This window comes from Mustela erminea, chromosome 9 (genome assembly GCF_009829155.1).
Source record: "Mustela erminea isolate mMusErm1 chromosome 9, mMusErm1.Pri, whole genome shotgun sequence".
NCBI classification, from domain to species: domain Eukaryota; kingdom Metazoa; phylum Chordata; class Mammalia; order Carnivora; family Mustelidae; genus Mustela; species Mustela erminea.
The window spans coordinates 14,620,817-14,642,602 of NC_045622.1; the positions used below are offsets into that span (position 1 = coordinate 14,620,817).

The following is a 21,786-nucleotide window of genomic DNA, read 5'->3' on the forward strand; positions in this document are numbered from 1 at the left end:
TTACAGTTTACCTGTAGAGGACAGGTTTCTGTATAGCTGAGAAGCCTGACCAGTGGGATATTTATATGTCAGAGGTTGTATTGTAGCATTGAGGCTTCCAAAATATTACTTATATTTGTGAATTCTTGGGATCCTATACTGCAGAGACGATAACACTGTACTTAATTTCCTTACTCACTTGCTAATGACATTTGAGGTCTCTTGTTCTTCCTTTGGTGCTTCTTTTTTTTTCTTTTTGAAAAAGATTTTATTTCTTTATTTGAGAGGAGAGAGCAGGAGCCCACAAGCAGGGGGAGTGAGTGGCAGAGGGAGAGGCAGGCTTCCTGTCGAGCAGGGATCCTGATGCAGGGCTCAGTTGCAGAACCCTGGGATCATGATCTGAGCCGATGACAGACACTTAACTGACTGAGCTGCCCAGGCTCCCCTGGTGCTTGGTTTTGTTTAATGAATGCCAGAAAAAAGGCAGTTCGTCTTTATCCTTGACCGGTGTCAAAACCTGTGTGAAACATTGAGTCACTTAGTTTTTCATTTTATAGATTGTTTACATATGTAGAAGTAAGATAGTGGGATGGGGTTTATTAAAGAACAAAAGATAAATTTGGACATGCTAGATTAGTTCCATGTTCTAGGGGGAAAAAAAAGGAAAGATCAGGGGCTTATATATGAACTTTTAATCTGTCTGTTCAGACATTTTTTTTTGCTGTGGACATTTCTGTTCTAAGAAAAAGTTTGAACTATTCTTCATGGGTCTGCCAAAGCAGAAAGCAACCCATTTCTGAGTCATAGGAAACTGTTAACAAATGTATTTGTAGACTTGGCAAAATTTTTTTTTTTTAAACTAAGTTTTCCTTAAAGTAAGTTATTGAAAAATAGGACTGATAGTTCCATTTTGCTTCACTGTAGTTTTATTTTATGAATTATGTACTAGAATTAAAAGAGCAATGAAGGAGAGTTTGAAAGTCAGCATTCTAGTAGTCATATCACTAAGTAACTGCGTGTGTCATTCTTTGGAAGATCTGAGGGTGCTAAAAGAGAACAGATGTGAAGAAATAATTAGTACTTACTTATACGTATGTTCCTGGCAGGTGCTGTTGGCAGCTGCGGTCTGCACGAAAGCAGGAAAGGCTATTGTTTCTCGACAGTTTGTGGAGATGACCCGAACTCGGATTGAGGGCTTGTTAGCAGCTTTTCCAAAGCTCATGAACACTGGAAAACAACATACGTTTGTTGAAACAGAGAGTGTAAGATACGTCTACCAGCCTATGGAGAAGCTGTACATGGTGCTGATCACTACCAAAAACAGTAACATCTTGGAAGATCTGGAGACCCTAAGGCTTTTCTCAAGAGTGGTAAGAGTCTTTCTGTAATCGTGGGTCTTAGTTTTCTGCTTTAAATTTTCACTGTGAAACTCTTTTTTCCCCAAGCAGCTGATGCTTACCAGTTTGCGTGCTGTATGCTTCCCATCCCAGCAGTTTATTATTACAGCTGTTTATTCATTCAGCAGACACTGTGTGTTCTCCTAGGCTAGGGTACCCCAAAAGAGAATGTGTGAACTGACCTTTCATTTCTTAAGCTGTTGCTTCAGTCTGTTTTTGTGGTTCTGACACCTGTTTGTCTGTATTTTTAGATAATATTCATTAGGTAAGCCTTATTGATACAGACACAACACACACACACACACACACACACACTCTCTGTCTCTGTCTCTCTCTCTCTTTATGCCAAAGTCATGCTAACTTGCTATTTGGATTCTTTGAAATTTGTGTATTTTATTTTATTCGAAATTTCTGAATTTTAAAGGATAAGACTTAGGAAACATAAAGACTACTAAGTCTTAAATGTTTCTTTTCCATCACTGCCCACAATTAGATCCCGGAGTACTGCCGAGCCTTAGAGGAGAATGAGATATCAGAGCACTGTTTTGATTTAATTTTTGCTTTTGATGAAATTGTTGCCCTGGGATACCGGGAGAATGTTAACCTGGCACAGATCAGAACCTTCACGGAAATGGATTCTCATGAGGAAAAGGTGTTCAGAGCGGTTAGAGAGGTAAATACATAGAGTCTTCTTTGGGACTTCTTGTTTGTGTGTCTTTCTTTTACTCAAAGCCACGTCCACGGATATCTCTTTTTGTAGACCCAAGAACGTGAAGCCAAGGCTGAGATGCGGCGTAAAGCAAAAGAATTACAACAGGCCCGAAGAGATGCAGAGAGACAGGGCAAAAAAGCACCAGGATTTGGAGGATTTGGAAGCTCTGCAGTATCTGGAGGCAGCACAGCTGCCATGATCACAGAGACCATCATTGAAACCGATAAACCAAAAGTGGCACCTGCACCAGCCAGGTAGAATTCAGTGTATCACTGACAACCCTAGACAGGCAGATGAAGGCTGTATGTGTCTATTTTGGAGTGATATCTGATTTCTGGGCAAGTTGAAAATAATGAGTGACTTAATGTAAGATGTAATATTAAATTTGGCTACATAATAACGGAATAAGGGAGAAATCTGAATGTGGTGGTGGATTTTTTGTGTAAAAGAGGTTTCTTTTATAGATTATACCATGAGAGTTGGCTTATATATTTTGGGAGAAGAGGGGATATTTAACTGTTTATAGAAAATGGATTTTTTAATCTTGGTGTGAATAGATTTCTGGGAGAATCTGTCAACTACCTGGAAGTATATGCAAGAGTTTTTTAATGCACGGGTATATTTATCAGGATGGAAGGTACAAAGTTTTCATCCAGTCATGCATGCTTTTATAAATGTACCTTTGTTCTTTAGGTCTTTGAAGCTTATGTATTATTTTATTTATTAGAGAAGGAGAGAGAGAAAAAGAGGGAGAATGAGCAGAGGGGAGAGGGAGATGCAGTCTTCCCACTGAGCAGGGAGCCCAGTGTGGGACTCAGTCCCAGGCCCCTGGGATCATGACCTGAGCTGAAAGCAGACGCTTAACTGACTGAGCCACCGAGGCACCTGAATTAATCATGTATTAATAGTGACTCAGCTGCCAGTTTGGGCAGGGAATAGTCTAAAGTTCCACTAAACTCTAGGATGCTTGAGTTTTTCCTTTGATATCTTCACTTTTGTCTTAAAGAACAGTGTCAGGGAAACCTTGAATGCTATGGGGTTATTAATTAATGTTTGTTAGTTGTGATGTTTTTCTTATTTTGTTATTTCTTCTTATTTCACCTAGGCCTTCAGGCCCCAGCAAGGCTTTGAAACTTGGAGCCAAAGGGAAGGAAGTAGATAATTTTGTGGACAAATTGAAATCTGAAGGTGAGACTATCATGTCCTCCAATATGGGCAAGCGTACTTCTGAAGCCACCAAAGTGCATGCTCCACCCATTAATATGGAAAGGTAAGCAGGAACTTTTTCAATAAGAACATATCACATAATGTATAAAAATATTTATTTCAGTGCATTACAAATTTTTTGTGTATCTTTTAGTTTTTACTGATTTAAAAGACTTAGAATTGGGGCGCCTGGGTGGCTCAGTGGGTTAAGCCGCTGCCTTTGGCTCAGGTCATGATCTCAGGGTCCTGGGATCGAGTCCCGCATCGGGCTTTCTGCTCAGCAGGGAGCCTGCTTCCGCCTCTCTCTCTCTCTCTGCCTGCCTCTCTGCCTATTTGTGATCTCTCTCTGTCAAATAAATAAAATCTTTAAAAAAAAAAAAAAAAAGACTTAGAATATATCGTAGATTTAACATGGCGTCGTTTTTTTTTTTACTCCCATTACCATGACTGGGGGGCTCTCAGCTATTTATTTTCTGTGGAATTTAGAATTTACCTTTCATTAAGTCTCTGCTGGCTAAGTTTTTGTTTTTGTTTTTTTTGGCATGTGTATGGAGGAATGCAAAGGGAAAGGGAAATTGTTTTTTAAGATTTTATGGGTGAGAGAGTTCATGGGCACAAGCATGGGGAAGGGCAGAGGAAGAAGGAGAGACTCTCAGGCAGGCTCAGCGCTTAGTGCAGAGCCCCATGGGGGGCCACGGGGGGCTCGATCTCAGGACCCTGATATCATGACCTGAGCCGACATCATGAGTCAGACCCTTAGCCAACTGAGCACCCCAGGCCCCCAAGTGTGCTGGGTAAATTTAATAGTAACTTCTTGTGGGGTACCTGGCTAGCTTAGTTGGTGGAGCACGCAACTCTTAATCTCGGGGTTGTAAGTTTGAGCCCCATGTTAGGTGTAGACATTACTTAAATAAATAAAACTTTATTTAAATAAAAACTTGAGTTAAAAAAAAATAAAATAAAACTTAAAAAAAAAAAAGTAATTTGTCTTTATGCCAGGTGTATGCCGGTTCTCTTGAAGTGTACTTGAATTAGAGCGGTAGAGCTGTGGTGTCCTCTGTGCTGTATTTTGCCAAGTCTTCTTTTAATTAAACTTTAAGGGGACCCAGTCTTTAATACAAAATTTATAAATATCTCTAACAGCAAATTAACATTATCTTTTGCCTTTTCAGTACTTAAACGCAGTAAAGAATTTTTTTTTTTTTTTTTTTAAGATTTATTTATTGGGGGGCGCCTGGGTGGCTCAGTGGGTTGAAGCCTCTGCCTTTGGCTTAGGTCATGATCCCAGGGTCCTGGGAACGAGCCCTGCGTCAGGCTTTCTGCTTGGTGGGGAGCCTGCTTCCTCCTCTCTCTCTGCCTGCCTCTCTCCCTATTTGTGATCTCTGTCTGTCCAATAAATAAATAAAATATTTTTTTAAAAAGATTTATTTATTGGACAGAGAGATCACAAGTAGGGAGGTGTGGGGGAAGCAGACTCCTCACTGAGCAGAGGAGTGGGGCTCAGTCTCAGGACCCTGAGATCATGCATGACCTGAGCTAAAGGCAGAGGCTTGGCCCACTGAGCCACCCAGGTGCCCTGAGAATTTTTTTTTTTTTTTTTTTTTAAGATTTTATTTTTAAGTAATCTCTATACCCAACAGGAGCCTCAGACCCACAGCCCTGAGGTCAAGGGCCACACACTCTACTAACTGAGCCAGCTGGGCACCCCATTTAGCCACTCTTTTTTTTTAAGATTTTTTATATTTATTTATTTGTTTGACACAGAAAGAGAGAGATCATAAGTAGGCAGAGAGACAGGCAGAGAGGGAGGAGGAGAGAGAGGAGGAAGCAGGCTCCCCACTGAGCAGAGAGCCCGATGTGGGGCTCGATCCCAGGACCCTGGGATCATGACCTGAGCCAAAGGCAGAGGCTCAACCCACTGAGCCACCCAGGTGCCCCTGAGAATTTTTTTTTTAAGATTTTATTTGTCAGAGAGAGAGCAAGTGGACAAGCAGGGGGATTGGCAGGCAGAGGGAGAAGCAGGCTCCTTGCTGAACAAGGAGTCTGATGCAGGACTCAATCCCCGGACCTTGGAATCATGACTTGAGCAGAAGGCAGATGCTTAACTGACAGCTACTCAGGCATCCTGAGTTTAGAATATTTTGATTTGTCTCTTATGTCAGGACTGGTTCATAACATATTAAGTTACCAAGTTCACATATTCATGACTCAGATTTCTTCACTTGAAGCCCAGGCTTCTCTGTTGCTGATAGTTTTGGGGTCGAGTGAAAGATGAGTCTGAGGGGTGCCTGGGTGGCTCAGTCAGTTAAGCAGCTGCCTTCAGCTTAGGTTGTGATCCCAAGTCCGGGGGTCGGACTCTCTGCTCAGCGGGGAGCCTGCTTCTCCCTCTCCCTCTCCCTCGGCCTGCTGCTCTATTTGTGCTGTCTCTCTCTATCTCTGAAATAAATAAATAAAATCTTTTAAAAAAAAAAAAAAAGATGAGTCTGAGAGGGTACTTTTATCAGGTGTGCGCAAGGTTATCTCGTATGTCCTGTTCTGTATGAGATGAACAGGGTTGCATGGATACAAATCTGAAGTCACTACAGCCTCTGTGCTGCTCCTAGAGGCTTTGAGTGAGACAGAAGCTTGACACTTTAAAAAAGATGTTGGAGGGGCTCCTGGGTGGTTCAGTGGGTTAAAGCCTCTGCCTTCAGCTCGGGTCATGATCTCAGGGTCCTGGGATTGAGCCCTGCGTTGGGCTCTCTGCTCAGCGGGGAGCCTGCTTCCTCCTCTTTCTCTCTCTCTGCCTATTTGTGATCTCTGTCTGTCAAATAAATAAATAAAATATTAAAAAAAAATAAAAAATGTTGGAAACCATCATGTATCAGAGAGGGCTTGAGACTCTTTTTATTATTTATTTATTTATTTCTTTAAATATTTTATTTATTTATTTATTTGACAGAGCGAGATCACAAGTAGGCAGAGAGGCAGGCAGAGAGAGAGAGGAGGAAGCAGGCTCCCTGCCAAGCAGAGAGCCCGATGCGGGACTCGATCCCAGGACCCTGAGATCATGACCTGAGCCGAAGGCAGAGGCTCAACCCACTGAGCCACCCAGGCGCCCCTTGAGACTCTTTTTAAATGATGAAATGTTTCTTGAGCATGGCGCAAACTCTTGTGAAAGTAAATGGGATCCTGTGTGTGCGTGAGCAGGGGAGGGGGCGGAGACAGAGGGGCAGAATTGTAAGCAGACTTGCTGCTCCCTGTGGAGCCCAGTATGGGGCTCGATCTCACGACCTTGAGATCATGACCTGAGCTAAAGCCAAGAGTTGGAGGCTCAACTGACTGAACCACCCAGGTGCCCTAACCCTGCGTTGTTTTAAGATACACTCCTTTGGGGCAATCTTGTTGGGACAACTCTCTCTTGAGAGCTTTTTCTGTATCTCCACTTAATAAACTTCTGTGGCTTTACTTACTAAAACAAAACAAAACAAAACAAAAAGATACACTGCTTTGTGGTCTTACGTATCATGCCTTTGTTTCTGGGAAGACTTTTATATGTTGGAACAAAGTAGGATGCTAGAGTATTCTTTTTAGTGTCTGCAGTTCACCCAGTTAAAAATAGCTTTAGGAGGGGCACCTGGGTGGCTCAGTGGGTTAAAGCCTCTGCCTTCAGCTCAGGTCATGATCCCAGGGTCCTGGGATCGAGCCCCGCATCGGGCTCTCTGCTTGGCAGGGAGCCTGCTTCCTCCTCTCTCTCTCTGCCTGCCTCTCTGACTACTTGTGATCTCTGTCTGTCAAATAAATAAATAAAATCTTAAAAAAAAAAAAAATAGCTTTAGGAAGAAAAATAATAGGGATAGATTGTACTTAGTAATTGCCCAGAGCAGTAACACTTTTCATTTTACTGATTCTTTATTAGGTTATATATTCATATAGTTCAAAATTTAAAAGGTTCAAAAAGTATTACAGGAGCCCCTGGGTGGCTTAGTCCGTTAATTGTCCAACTCTTGATTTCGGCTCAGGTTGTGATCTCAGGCTCGTGAGACTGAGTGCCGTTTCAGGCTTACGCTCAGCATGGAGTCTGAGGGTCCCTCTGCCTCTGCTCCTCCCCTCCCCCTCCCTATTTAAGTAATAGAATTAAATTAAATCTAAAGGGAGAAGTATTACAACAAAAAGTCTTTCTCCCACCCATCCCAGCAAGTTTCTCTTTTTGGAGGCAACTAGAATTAACTAGATTTTTGGTATATTCTTTGGAGAGTATAGTCTATATGTAGGTGAATAAAAATATGTTATCTTCTTCTTTTTTTTTTATACCTAAGTGGTAGCATACTAGATGCATTTTCCAATTACTTTATTCACTTACTTATTTTGGAGATGAGAGTATCCTTATTTGAAGCTATAAAGACATGACATCTAATAATACTTGATCCTAGATTGGATCTTGTGCTACTTTATTTTTTTCTCCTTTTACAGCTTTTACCCATTTATTTATCTCATAGAGACACTGAACATGCTTGAGTTGGGGGAGGTACAGAGGGAGAGAGAGAGAGAGAGAGAGAGAGAGAGAGATAGAAAATCCCAAGCAGATTGCACTGAGCGTGGAACCCAATGGAGGGCTCGATTCCAGGACGCTGAGATCAGGACCTGAGGCAAAATCAAGAGTCGGACGCTCAGGGGCGCCTGGGTGGCTCAGTGGGTTAAGCCTCTGCCTTCGGCTCAGGTCATGATCCCAGGACCCTGGGATCGAGCCCCACATCGGGCTCTCTGCTCAGCAGGGAGCCTGCTTCCTCCTCTCTCTCTGCCTGCCTCTCTGCCTACTTGTGATCTCTGCCTGTCAAATAAATAAATAAAATCTTTAAAAAAAAAAAAAAAAGTCGGACGCTCGACCGACCGAGCTGTACAGGCGCCCTGGGATCTTGTACTACTTTAAAGGACATTACTAGGTCAACTGACAGAACTGGCATAGGGATGGTAGAGTAGAGAAAGTATCGATGTCAGTTTGCGAAGTTAGTAACAGTGCTATGGTTATGTAAGAGAATATCCCTATTCTCACACGATGTACTCTGAAGTGTTCAGGGGTAAAGGGCCAAGAGGTGTATAATCTGCCTGTGACTGTATCAGGAAGAAAATAGTAGTTGCAGAGAATATGCAAATGATAAAACAAATAGTGGGATAAAATATTAATAGCATTTTAAAAAGGTATAAATGTATTCCTAGTTTAATTTTAATATATTTAGTTTTTGAAATTATTTTCAAATGAAAAGCATTTTTAGTTTTTAGCCTCTTTTCACAACTGCTTAGGATTCATTTTTGTGGATATACCTTTATATATCTAAGCAACTCCCTATTAATGGACATCTGTTTTCAAACTTCTATTGTAAACAGTTCTTCAGTGAATAACTACTATTGTTCGCACAGGTGGGAACTTTTCCAGGTGGGAACTTTTCCGTGGGATAAAAGGTTTAATGCTTTAAATTCTGGATATACAGCAACAGCACCTTAAAATAAGTTGTTGATGGCTAATCACTGTTAAACCCTAGAGAAAGGGAATTCTGATTTCTGCCTTTATGAACAAATTTATTACTTTTTCTCTACAGTGTGCACATGAAGATTGAGGAAAAGATCACACTGACTTGTGGACGGGATGGAGGGTTGCAGAATATGGAATTGCATGGCATGATCATGCTTAGGATCTCAGATGATAAATTTGGCCGAATTCGTCTTCATGTGGAAAATGAAGATAAGAAAGGGGTGCAGCTACAGGTGTGTAGAGGCTTTGGATAAGGGAGTATTAAGACTTCGGTTTGTCTGGGATGCCTGGGTCGCTCGGGCTAAGTGTCTGCCTTCAGCCCAGATCATGATCTCAGAGCCCTGGGATCCAGCCCTGTGTCAGATTCCCTGCTCAGCCGGAGGTCTGCTTCCCCTTCTGCCCTTCCCCCAACCTGTGCTCTTTCTTGCTGTCTCTCTGTCTCTCAAATAAGTAAATAAAATCTTTTTTTTTTTTAAGATTTTATTTATTTATTTGACAGATCACAAGAGGAGAGGCAGGCATAGAGGGGAAGCAGGCTCCCCGCTGAGCAGAGAGCCCAATGCAAGCTCGATCCCAGGACCCTAAGATCATGACCTGAGGCAAAGGGAGAGGCTTAACCACTGAGCTACCTGGGTGCCCCTAAATAAAATTTAAAAACAAAAACAAAAAACAGCGACTTCAGTTTATTTGCCTAGCATAGTCTTTTTCAACTGGAGTTTCTCATGTGAACCACAGAACACAGAAAATTAATTTAGGTAGCTAGTGCCATTCTAGAAGCCTAGGAAAGAAGTTAATTTATTATATACATCGGATACCTTGAGGCAGTATATCTGTTACCAGATGGGTTGAGAGCAACTGACAGTTGTATTATAATACATTTTTAATAGTAGAATTAAATGAAAGGTCATTTTGAAATTGAACTAATGACTTCATACTCTTTAAGAAAGATACAGATAGGGCACCTGGGTGGCTCAGTGGGTTAAAGCCTCTGCCTTCGGCTCAGGTCGTGATCCCAGGATCCTGGGATCGAGCCCCACATCGGGCTCTCTGCTCAGCGGGGAGCCTGCTTCCCTTCCTTTCTCTCTGCCTGCCTCTCTGCCTACTTGTGATCTCTGTATGTCAAATAAATAAATAAAATCTTTAAAAAAAAAAAAAAAGAAAAAAATACAGATAGATGCTTTTTTGTTACTGTTATGCAAAGAGTAAAATAGTTCAGGATATTGCTTGAAATACAGTTTTTTTATTTTATTTATTTATTTATTTATTTATTTAAAGATTTTATTTATTTATTTGACAGAGAGAGATCACTAGTAGGCAGAGAGGCAGGCAGAGAGAGAGGAGGAAGCAGGCTCCCCGCTGAGCAGAGAGCCTGATGCGGGGCTCGATCCCAGGACCCTGAGATCACGACCTGACCCGAAGGCAGCGGCTTAACCCACTGAGCCACCCAAGCGCCCCGAAATACAGTTTTTTTAAAATGGCAAAGTTTTTTAGATTTATTTATTCACTGAGAGCGTGTTTTTTTTTTTTTTTTTTAAAGATTTTATTTATTTATTTGGCAGACAGAGATCACAAGTAGGCACAGAGGCAGGCAGAGAGAGAGGAGGAAGCAGGCTCCCTGCTGAGCAGAGAGCCCGATGTGGGGCTCGATCCCAGGGTCCTGGGATCATGACCTGAGCCGAAGGCAGAGGCTTAACCCACTGAGCCACCCAGGTGCCCCGTCTGAGAACGTGTTTGAGAGCAGGGGGAGGGGCAGAGGAAGACGGAGAGAAGCAAACACCCTGTTGAGTGCTGAGCATGCTTTGGGTCTCAGTCCCAGGACCCCGAGATCATGACCTGAGCTGATATCAGAAGTTTAACCAAATGAGCCACCCAGGCGCCCCTGAAGGGCAGTATCTAGTGGTGTTTTTGAAAAGTTAATAAAAATCCTTACAAAATAAATATGTATGTTCTTCTACCTGGATATGTATGAAGCTTCTTTGTATTATTGCAGTTTTGTCACATTTTATTTAAATGGTTGATCTTGTATTTCTTGTCACAAAAATCATTTTCAAGGAAGAATATCTTTTTGTCTGCTTTTCCCCCATAAGCAGTACAAAGTTGCCTTTTGGAACTACTGCTTTATAGTTCTGATAACAGCTTTGCTGGCTCTTAAAGTATATGTAGGCTACCGTCCAGGAGTTACTTCTTTTCCCTTTTCTGTCTGTCTGTCTGTCTCTCTATCTTTTTTTTTTTTTTTTTTTAAAGGTTTTATTTATCAGAGAGAAAGAGAGGGTACAAGTGGGGTGGGGGACAGAAGGAGAAGCAGACTCCCCACTGAGCAGGGATCCATCACTAGGCTTGATCCTAGGACCCCAGGATCATGACCTGAGCAGATGTTTAAGTGACTGAGCCACCTGGGTGCCCCTCCCTTTTCTCTCTTAATCTGACTTCTTTTTAAAAGATTAGTCCATCTTGTTGGCCTGCGTTGAACAATTTATTGCTGTGCGCAGAATCGCAACTAACTTTCCACAGAGTTTTTCCCTCTCCTGCCTTCTGACTGTAAGGCCAGGACTGCTATGTGACCCAGGCATCTGATCCGTTGTCTTCTACTTGGTGTGCTTGGCCCTACCAGGATGTTGCTTCCTATGAAGTATTTTTAGAAAGGACTTGGTTACAGGTCTTCAGCTTTTTAAATTACAAAATTATTAATTTGCTCAGTTACAAACAAAATGCCTTAGGTTGAGGTTACTTTTTTTTAATTACTATTTTTTTAAGAATATTTATTTTATTTAATTTATTTTTTAAAGATTTTATGTATTTGATATAGCACAAATTAGTGGGTAGGAGAGGGAGAAACAGGCTCCCGACTCAGCAGGGAGTCCAGTGTGGGCTTTGTCCCAGGTCCCTGGGATCATAACCTGAACTGAAGGCGGATGCTTAACCAACTGAGCCATCCAGGTGCCCCTAAAAGATTTATTTTATTTATTTATTTTATATAGAGAGAGTGCACTTGTGAGAGTTCAGGGTGGGGGTGGGGACAAGGGACAGGGAGAGAGAGAATCTCAAGCAGACTCCTGTCAAACACAGAGCCCGATGCAGGGCCTGATCCTGTGACCCCAAGGTCATAAACAGAGCTGAAATCAAGAGTCAACCACTCAAAGAACTGAGCCATTCTGGTGCCCCCAGTTCATATTTTCAAAATGTCTTAAATCTTTTTAAAAGTCTTTAAAGAAGGGACATCTCTCTTTAAATCAAAAGAAATTGACATTCTTTTAGGTACTCTTTTATTTTTTTTTTAAGGGTTTTTCTTTTTTTGAGATTTTTAAATTTATTTATTTGACAGAGAGAGATCACAAGTAGGCAGAGAGGTAGGCAGAGGGGGGCGTGGGGAAACAGGCTCCCTGCTGAGCAGAGAGCCCAGTGTGGGGCTCAATCCCAGGACCCTGGGATCATGACCTGAGCTGAAGACAGAGGCTTTAACCCACTGAGCCACCCAGGCGCCCCAGGATTTTATTTATTTATTTTTAAAAGATTTTATTTACTTACTTGACTGAAATCACAAGTAGGCAGAGAGGTAGGCAGAGAGAGAGAGGAGGAAGCAGGCTTTCTGCAGAGCAGAGAGCCTGATGCGGGGCTCAATCCCAGGACCCCGAGATCACGACCCAAGCCGAAGGCAGGGGCTTTAACCTACTGAGCCACCCAGGAGCCCCCAGGATTTTATTTTTAAGTCATCTCTACACCCAGTACAGACCTTGAATTCAGAACCCTGAGATCAGCAGCTGTGTGCTGTGCCACCAACAGAGCCAGCCAGGCACCCCATGGTCCTCTATTTTAGATGTTTAGATCATGGACCATGTAGGACCAGAGGGAGTTTGTTTCCTATCTTGTCATGTCTGAACTCAGAAGTTTTTCTTTTACTTTTTATTTCAGACCCATCCAAATGTAGATAAAAAACTTTTCACTGCAGAATCTTTGATTGGCTTGAAGAATCCAGAGAAGTCATTTCCAGTCAACAGTGACGTAGGAGTGCTAAAATGGAGGCTACAAACCACAGAAGAATCCTTTATTCCACTGACAAGTAAGTGCTTCTGGTCGGTCCCACTAAGCTGGTCTGCACTGAGAACAGAAATAACCCGGCCTTGTGCATGCTTATCTTTATTGCTATAGCAAAATTCTTGTTGACGAAATGGCTTTCTTTCAAAATGGGCTCAGTGCTGCATTTTGTTTGCTGTATTTTAATCACAAGTTTTCATTCTTTAATAGCTTTAATTTTGAAAGTTTTTTATAATAGTTTAGGCCTGTAGTTAGCTGTCAGCTTTCACTTGCCATCTTAACTTTCTCCACTTTTTTTTTTTTTTTTAAAGATTTTATTTATTTATTTATTTGCCAGAGAGAAATCACAAGTAGATGGAGAGGCAGGCAGAGAAAGACAGAGGGAAGCAGGCTCCCCGCCGAGCAGAGAGCCCGATGCGGGACTCGATCCCAGCACCCCGAGATCATGACCTGAGCCGAAGGCAGCGGCTTAACCCACTGAGCCACCCAGGCGCCCCCACTTTTTTTTTTTTTAAAGATTGTATGTATCTATTTGACAGAGACACAGGGAAGAGGGAACACAAGCAGGGGCTGTAGGAGAGGGAGAAGCAGGCTTCCTGCTAAGCAGGGAACCCGATGTGGGGCTCAATCCCAGGACCCTGGATCATACCCTGAGCCGAAGGCAGTTGCCTAATGATTGGGCCACCCAGGTGCCTCACTCTCCACTTTTTTTCTAATATTCGAGTATTCCTGCTTTGCTTTTCTTCTCAGTTAATTGCTGGCCCTCCGAGAGTGGAAATGGCTGTGATGTCAACATAGAATATGAGTTACAAGAAGATAATTTAGAACTGAATGATGTGATTATCACCATCCCACTCCCGTAAGTGGTATCCCCCACATAATCATTTTTTTCTGTACTGACTGCATAGAAATAGTCTGTTGGCCTTCCATTCTAAGATATCTGCTTCTTAAAACGTCCAGTTGTAGAAGAAACCAGTTACAAAAGTCCACAGTACCATATGCTCATATGACATTGGGGGACAACGTTTTTCTCTTAGAACAAAAATCAGGAGGTGGAGGGGAAGGCAGTTGACTGCAACAGGGCACAAGAGAACTTTTGAGGATAGGGAAATGTTCTGTGATTTGACCGTGATGGTGTTTACAAGGTTACATACATCTGTCAAAGTGTGTTGAGCTGTACACGCTAAAAGGAATGGAGTCTACTGGTTTTAAAACCAACTCAAAGCCCATTGTAGTAGAGCTGTGTTTCCACATCTTGGGCCTGTGTTTGTTCTTGTAGTAATGAAGACTTCCAGAAGGAGGAGCCACTTCTCAGTCCAAAAAAAAAAGTCTTGGTTTTGTTTTGCAACTGAGAAATTGAATCTGTCAGACTGAATTTTTTCTCTTTCACTTGGCTCACTAAACTTTCAGCTAAAGATGAGAATATGTTTTCAAGTGAACAAGTGATTCCTGCTGGAGCACATATTTACATTAGTTTTCATCAATTTTTAACAGTTTTATTGGTGTAACTGACATACAGTAAACTACACATATGTAAGGCGTACAGTTTGATAAGTTTTGACATGTAAACACCTGTGAAACTGTTACCACTGTTAAGATAATGAAAATGTCCAACATCCCCAGAAGATTTAGTTCTAATAAGTTTTTATTTTTTATCATTTTTTTTTTTAGTTCCAGTTAAGTTTTTAATGTGTGCTTAAATGGCCTACTTTCTAGGATCATCTGGAAATAGTCTTTCCCTAAAGTTTATCTCACTAGCACTTCCAGCGAGTGGGCCCTGTTATTATGTCACCAGTGAACCCAGCTCCTTTCTTCCACCTCTCAGCACCTGCCCCTCCCACGATTAAGTACAAGGTGTAATTATGAACACCCAATAAATGTATTCTTAGTGTATCTTTACTGTTATATTGCTTAATTATTATTGCAGAGAAAATGATATTAATTTGTCATTTTGTTTCACTGTTGATAATTCAGCCATTTACATGGCCAGGTCTGGTTTTTTCATCATAATTTTCCATTTTAAAAAATATGCTCTGTTATCAGTCTGTCCTTGATTGGAGTAACTGTCTTATTCTTCACAGCTTGGTTATTCTTTCAGAACAATAGATGGCTGCCTTGAACCATTGTAGGGCTTGGGCATTGCTAACAGGTGTGGTTTTTGTTTTGTCAAGATTTATTTTACTGGGCTATTTTTAGGATGCCACAATTTTTAGGCCTCTCCAACTACCGTATAATTGTGGTTATGGTGGTTTCCTGTGTCGTAGTCTACTTTTGCAATAGTCTCCAGAAGAGACCCTTCCTACACAACATTTTACCCTATTGTCTGGAACTGTTGTCTAGAACTGATCAAATTTGAGAGATCAGAATCGGAAGAACAGCAGAAGAAACATATGTACAGTTGTGACCGTAGACTTGAAAGGGAAGAGCTGATTATGTTAAATTTTTCTCTTTGTCTTCCTTATTTACTCTGCCCCTAATACAAGAACTGAATGGCACTGGTGAATGAAAAGGTGGTAAATTTGCAGTGTGTAGGAGTGGGTGACACTGCCTGTCAGCCACATGTGAGGGTGCAGAGTACGTCCTAACTAGCCCTGGTTCTCTGGCAGATTAAGTACAGTTGTGTGTCTCTTTTTCCCATCATGTTCACATATTGGGTAGGGCTGATTGTGTTTTCACTTATCATGTGAAAGTCCACTTACTGGATTGTAAATCAGACCCACTGGCGTCATCTACAGGTTTTGAAACATTCTAAAATCTTTTGAAGACATCTTCCCACAGGCCCAAATTCATCTCCATTTTAATTAACCATATAATGATGTTTTTTTTTTGCCCTGCTACTACCAACCTGTTTCCCACCATGGTCACCAATAAAGAGAGCTACAGGATGGTAAAATTCCTTCTTGACAAGGCAACAAACCCTTGGTGCAGAATTTTTTAAAATATATCCCACTTCACACATTTGTCAGTTTTAGTCCCCTGCTAGGTCTGGATCTAATCCACAAGCTGGAGCCACCCATGGATATCTCTGCCAGTTACCTGTGGTTGCATGTGTCTGTATCTGTAGAGGCAGTGAGTGAGATCCTTGGCCAAGGTGCTAGGACTTTGTTTTATTAGGGAAGTTATTAGGGAACCTCATTTTTTTTCTAGAACCATAAAAAAATAGGCAGAATTTGAGGAACATAATCAAATTCAGGGCTGATTTTCCTTGGCAGAGTTCTTCCAGCTTTGAACAGCTAAGGTGACACAAGTGTTTCTCATGACAGATCTGGGGTGGGTGCCCCAGTGATTGGGGAGATTGATGGCGAGTATCGACACGACAGCCGACGAAATACCTTGGAGTGGTGCCTGCCAGTGATTGATGCCAAAAATAAGAGTGGCAGCCTCGAGTTCAGCATTGCTGGGCAGCCCAACGACTTCTTCCCTGTTCAAGTCTCCTTCATCTCTAAAAGAAACTACTGTAACATACAGGTATTCCCTTTTAATCAAGAGCACATGGTAGGACGGATACCAGATAAATAGAATGGCATCAAAAGTTAGAAAAGCTGGGTGCTTGCTTGGCTCATTCCATAGAGCATGTGACTCTTGACCCTCAGGTCATGTGTTCAAGTCCTTTGTTGGGCTGAGAGCTTACTTTAAAAAGAAAAAAAATCAGAAAAGCCGGTATTCCCTGTGGATTCCATTATTGAATTTCATTTTGTGATCTTAGTCAAATTCCTCTCCTGCTTTAACTCAGTTTTCTTCTCTAGATTGGACATGGTAAAGAAATTGAATATGAATATATATAAAAGTATTTATGGATTGTGCAGGATTTGTATATCTTAGTTGCCTATTTTTAAAAAATAATCTCATGCATTTTATTTTATTTTATTTATTTATTTTTAAGATTTTATTTATTTATTTGACAGAGAGAGACCAAGCAGGCAGAAAGGCAGGCAGAGAGAGAGAGGAGGAAGCAGACTCCCTGCCAAGCAGAAAGCCTGATGCGGGACTCGACCCCAGGACCCTGAGATCATGACCTGAGCCAAAGGCAGCGGCTTAACCCACTGAGCCACCCAGGCGCCCTAATCTCATGCATTTTAAAAGCTATTTACCAAAACAGCCAACCCATGGTTTTATAATGCCTCTTATTTTTAAATTTTATTTATTTATTTATGATTTTATTTATTTATTTGACAGAGAGTGCACAAGCAAGGGGAGTGGCAGGCACAAGGAGAAGCAGGCTCCCCGTGGAGTGAGGAGCCCAGTGTGGGGCTCGATCCCGGGAACCTGGTATCATGACCTGAGCCATCCAGGCACCCCTATTTTTTAATTTTTAAATTTTCGTTTGCGCTTTGTTTTGTAATGTCTTGTTTATGTTGCTTGGTTTGAACCCAAGGATGGAAAGAAAGTTTTGTTTCATTTTGTTATTTGTTTGTTCATTTATTTATTTTAAAGATTTGTTTGTTTATTTGAGAGAGAGGGGGAGAGAAAGAGCACAAGTGGGGGTGAGGGCCAGAGGGAGAGGGAGAAGCAGACTCCCCACTGAGCAGGGAGCCTGATCTGGGCCTTGATCCCAGGACCCTGAGATCACAACTTGAGCTGAAGGCAGATACTCAACAAACTGAGCCACCAGGCATCCCCAAGAAAGTTTTTTATTTGGAAGGTAAAATTACTTCCCTGCGAAAATGATTCTAATACAAATGAATACAATATTTGGACTATTCAGGGCACCTGGGTGGCTCAGCCAGTTAAGCATCCAGCTCCTGGTTTCAGCTCCAGTCATGGTTTTGGTCCTGGGATCAAGTCTCCATGATCAGCATGAAGTCTGCTTTTCCCCCTCCCCCTGCTCCCCTCCTCGCTCACGGGCGCGCTCTCTCTGAAATAAATAAAGAAAATCTTTTTTAAAAACCCACAATAGGGGCGCCTGGGTGACTCAGTGGGTTAAAGCCTCTGCCTTCAGCTCAGGTCATGATCCCAGGGTCCTGGGATCGAGCCCCGCATCGGGCTCCCAGCTCAGCGGGGAGCCTGCTTCCCCCTCTCTCTCTGTCTGACTCTCTGCCTACTTCTGATCTCTGCCTGTCAGATAAATAAATAAAGATTTAAAAAATATATATATTTGGATTATTTATGTTGCAGTTTCCCTTTGTTAATACAGAAAATCATGAGCCAGTTCTGTTGCAGACCTTGTCCTTTAGATAAGCAAAGTGATGGATATTTGTGAACTGTTTCTTTAGATCATTATTTTTAACTCATTGCTCCTCTATTTTTTTGAAGTTGCATTACAAGGACCCAATTTATATTTTCATTTTCCCCTCTGACTTGTTGATATGCTGGTTGTGGCACTATCTTGTCTTCCCAGATGGTCTCTATCTCTCCTATAAGTGCTGAGGAGATTACAGTTTCCTTCCTGTGTTGGATAATTCCGAAAAGCACTTCTCTCTCCACTCTCAGTTATTGGCATAAGCCCATGATTATTGGGAGTACAGGCTTGAAACCAAGACATGAGATAGAAATGGGTACATTTTCCTGTTTGGGACAATTCGAAGAGTAGGGCTCTCTGAAAACCTCATTAGAAAATATAATCAGTGGTTCAAGCTTGTATTGATGCCATTACAGGCACTAGTGTTACAGGTAATTCATTAAACTAGACATATACAATGAAAAAGAGAAAACAAGATCTCATAGAAGGATCCAGCCATGTCTAGAAATAAGTCTGATAGGGCAGCTTAGTGAGACTTGGAGGGCAAATCAGGCAGATGAAGTTGAAGAGTCAGAATATTGCATTTTGGGTCAAAATATTAATCGATCAGCCTAATTAAATGTCTGTGAACTTTCCTTTGGGGCAGGACCTGAGTAGTGGCCACTCATTCTAGATCTTTTACTTGATAGCACTGTACATCTCATGCAAACAGTTGTCTTTTCTGCCTAGAAAGTAAGTTAATCCTGTTGGTAGGAAGAGTGATGCTGTAAGCCACAATTGTGAATTGAACTTTTTAGTGTTTTTGCGTTATTTTTAATATTGCTGTAGGGGAGTTTGTTCTGTCCTGAGAATATAGTCAGCACCGTGGAGACTCGCTCTCCTGATGTTTTACCTCACTCTTTGTTTGTTTCCCTAGGTTACCAAAGTGACCCAGGTAGATGGAAACAGTCCCGTAAGGTTTTCCACAGAGACCACTTTCCTAGTGGATAAGTATGAAATCCTGTAATACCAAGAAGAGGGAACCAGAAAAGAAAATTTTCAAATTAATAAAGAAGAAGCCAACCGTGGCTGAAGAGTTTTTTCCAAATCTACAAGCCATTGGAGACCCTTTTTTTCTGGTACAATGCACGATTCTCTGCGCGCAAGGACCCTCAACTCACCCTCAGTGTTCAAGTGTCACAGAGATGTTCTTTGGCAAAGAAAGACACAAACATAAAGGGAAAGGCTGCTGATTTCTTTGGCAGATTTTACTGGCCAGCAGGAAAGCAAGCTCTCCAGAGAAAGCCCCCCAGTTAAACAGCTTCTCTTCCTTTGCCTCATTGTTGTTCCTTTGTTTTAATCCCCTAAATATGGTTACATTTCATACTTCATTTTTAAAAAGTTTTCTCTGCAAATATTTTTTTTTCTCTTTTTCTCTGCAAATTTTAATCTTTCCTACTCCTTTCCTTTACCTTGAGTTTTTCTCTTTCTGTACCTCAGTCAAGTGCTAGGATCATCGTATATAGGCATTGTATTTGTTTGGCATTCCTGGGAACTGGTTGAACTAATCCATCCTCGATCTTTGGACTGGATAGGTGAACTGCTTAAGGGGTCTGAGGTGTAGAAGTTAACAGATAAGGGTGTACTTTGTCCTTTTCCTATGTCTACTCGTCCCTCCATTCCTTTGCATGTTGTTTTCTCTCCAGTTGTGTCCCTCTAGTTTAGAATAGTACTGTGAATCCCACTTGTGCCAGTAGTAAAGACCACTGAGAAGCAGCTTTTGGGTGGCACAGCCCCCACTTGCAAGATGCCTGAGAGGTGAATGGTTATGTCCAGTGAGGGCTTTCACATCTGCAGGTAATCCTGTCTGCTGCTGGTGCTACCCAAGCTTCTGGTTCTCTGCACTCTGGGTACTTCAGCTAAAACATAAAATCTCATGGTCTTTGTAATCCATTCACGTGTCCTTGAATTCACCGCCTCCTTTTTCCTGGCTCTTCTCTGTGTTCTCAGTCCTTTCCTGTCTTTTCCTGTCTCTGAAGGCCTTCATTTTTGTCCCTTGAGCCCTCTTTGATGAGTGTCCTCATGTCCCCTCTCATCCATTACTTGTGCAATGGAGAAGGCTACATCAGGCAGCCCAGCGTTGGCTTTCTAACTCAGTATTGCACTTGGTAGGGTTGCTGGGGCTACTGCTAGGCTGCGGCCCCAGGCGGGGGGAGAGGCAGATGACGAGATGACCTGCTGCACTTCCAGCTGGCTGGAGAGGACCACTCCCACTTGGGATGACATCGGGCCTCCCCTGCAAAGAGTGTACTGTCCTCCAAGCAAAGCAGTCACACACAGATGGCCATGGGTGGAATTGTTTGCCAAAGAAATTTCTGGCCTTTCCCTTTCCCTTAACTGCATCAGGGAAGAATCCTTATCTCTGGCTTGGTTTCCACATGAGGTTTTTTTTGAGGAAGGGGACTGGGACAAGAAATCTGTCATGTAGTTAAATAGGCAAGAGATCTTATTAATCCAGTTTTGTTTGAAAGTTGCTTGTCCATATGATTTTTTTAAAGTTGTTTAGTTTCACAATTTTTTTTCCTGAAATTACTTTTGGGGTAATATTTAAAATGAGAGATGTTTTGTAACCCTGTAAAATACATAGGGAATATAACATTCCAGTGTACACAAAGAAGGAAAATTCTTTAATCAAATAAAGAGTATTATAAAATGAATGTTTATTAGATTCTTGACTGTCTCATCCTCTGGTGTCTCCTTGCTAATTCGAGATAATGTAATGGGATCTAAGTTTAAAAATTAATGATATGTTTTTTTTAAGAGAAAAGAATCTCTATCCGAGAGTACTCGCTGCCTTCCCCTACATTACAGATACGATGCCTCCGCGTGTGTTCTCTCTGTGTGAGCGCGCACATACGTACACACGTGTGCTCCGTTCCGTGGAGCTTCTGAAGTTGATGCTACTTAGGGACTTCTGGTTTTAATTTTGTCAGGGATAGTTGTAGAGTCAGAAACATGAGGCTTCATCTGTTAAAGAATAACAATGATCGGTGATCTCTCAGAGCATTCTCTTCCCCATTAGAGCAATGGTGATAAGAAGTAAGTGATCCTGTGGGGGGGGGCATAGATGCTTGGGGAGTTTTGCTAATTCCCTCAGGGAAGATTTCATCCTAACTTTGTTTTTATTTAACTTAAGAGAACTATTGACTGTCAACAGATTTTATTGGAAGACAAATTGCTCTCTGTAGTGAATAATGAGTGGGAATGATGAAGTTTTTATCTTCATGGTGAAAACCAAGAGTGAATTTTTTTTTTCCTTAAGAGAAATAACAAAGTCTCCGGTCCCTGTCGCTGCAGTGTGGCGTGCCTCTCCGACAATGTAACCTTAGCCCAGGGAAGCTTACCAGGGCGGAGCGACAGCCCTGACTGGCAGCTAAGTCCCACCACTGTGTCCAGTGGACTTCTTGTTGGCCTCCTGTGAGGGAGACTAACAAAATAATTAGATCTGACTGAGCATTCTGTTTAATGTAGGAGGTTTGTGCTTCCTGCTTTGAATTAATTAATTCCACACAGAGGAGGTAGGGAACACACCTCGTGGTCAGGAATTCCTTTTTAAAAAGATCTGTAATTCATCTACCCACAGTAGTTTCTAACCCTGGATCTATCAGCCGGTGCATCTGGGACTCGGGAAGCTTTGCCCTCCAATTAATGGGAAGTTGTTCACACTGAGTAGCGCCTGAGAGATTTCCAGGGTTGATACAGAGTAGCTTTTTTAAAATGTTCACATCTGGTC

General features: G+C 41.9%; 1 protein-coding gene across 1 annotated transcript in view; it reads left to right on the forward strand.

The window, feature by feature from the left end:
• Positions 1-20,488, forward strand: part of ARCN1 (archain 1) — a 29,910-nt gene extending 9,422 nt beyond the window's left edge. The window contains exons 2-10 of the mRNA XM_032356328.1: positions 1,086-1,349; positions 1,870-2,049; positions 2,137-2,342; positions 3,194-3,358; positions 8,871-9,036; positions 12,713-12,860; positions 13,586-13,694; positions 16,099-16,303; positions 18,931-20,488. Of these exons, the coding sequence (XP_032212219.1) occupies positions 1,086-1,349; positions 1,870-2,049; positions 2,137-2,342; positions 3,194-3,358; positions 8,871-9,036; positions 12,713-12,860; positions 13,586-13,694; positions 16,099-16,303; positions 18,931-19,020 (1,533 nt within the window). The 3' untranslated portion in view covers positions 19,021-20,488. The remainder of the gene's footprint in view (positions 1-1,085; positions 1,350-1,869; positions 2,050-2,136; positions 2,343-3,193; positions 3,359-8,870; positions 9,037-12,712; positions 12,861-13,585; positions 13,695-16,098; positions 16,304-18,930) is intronic.
• Positions 20,489-21,786: the final 1,298 nt, after the last annotated feature.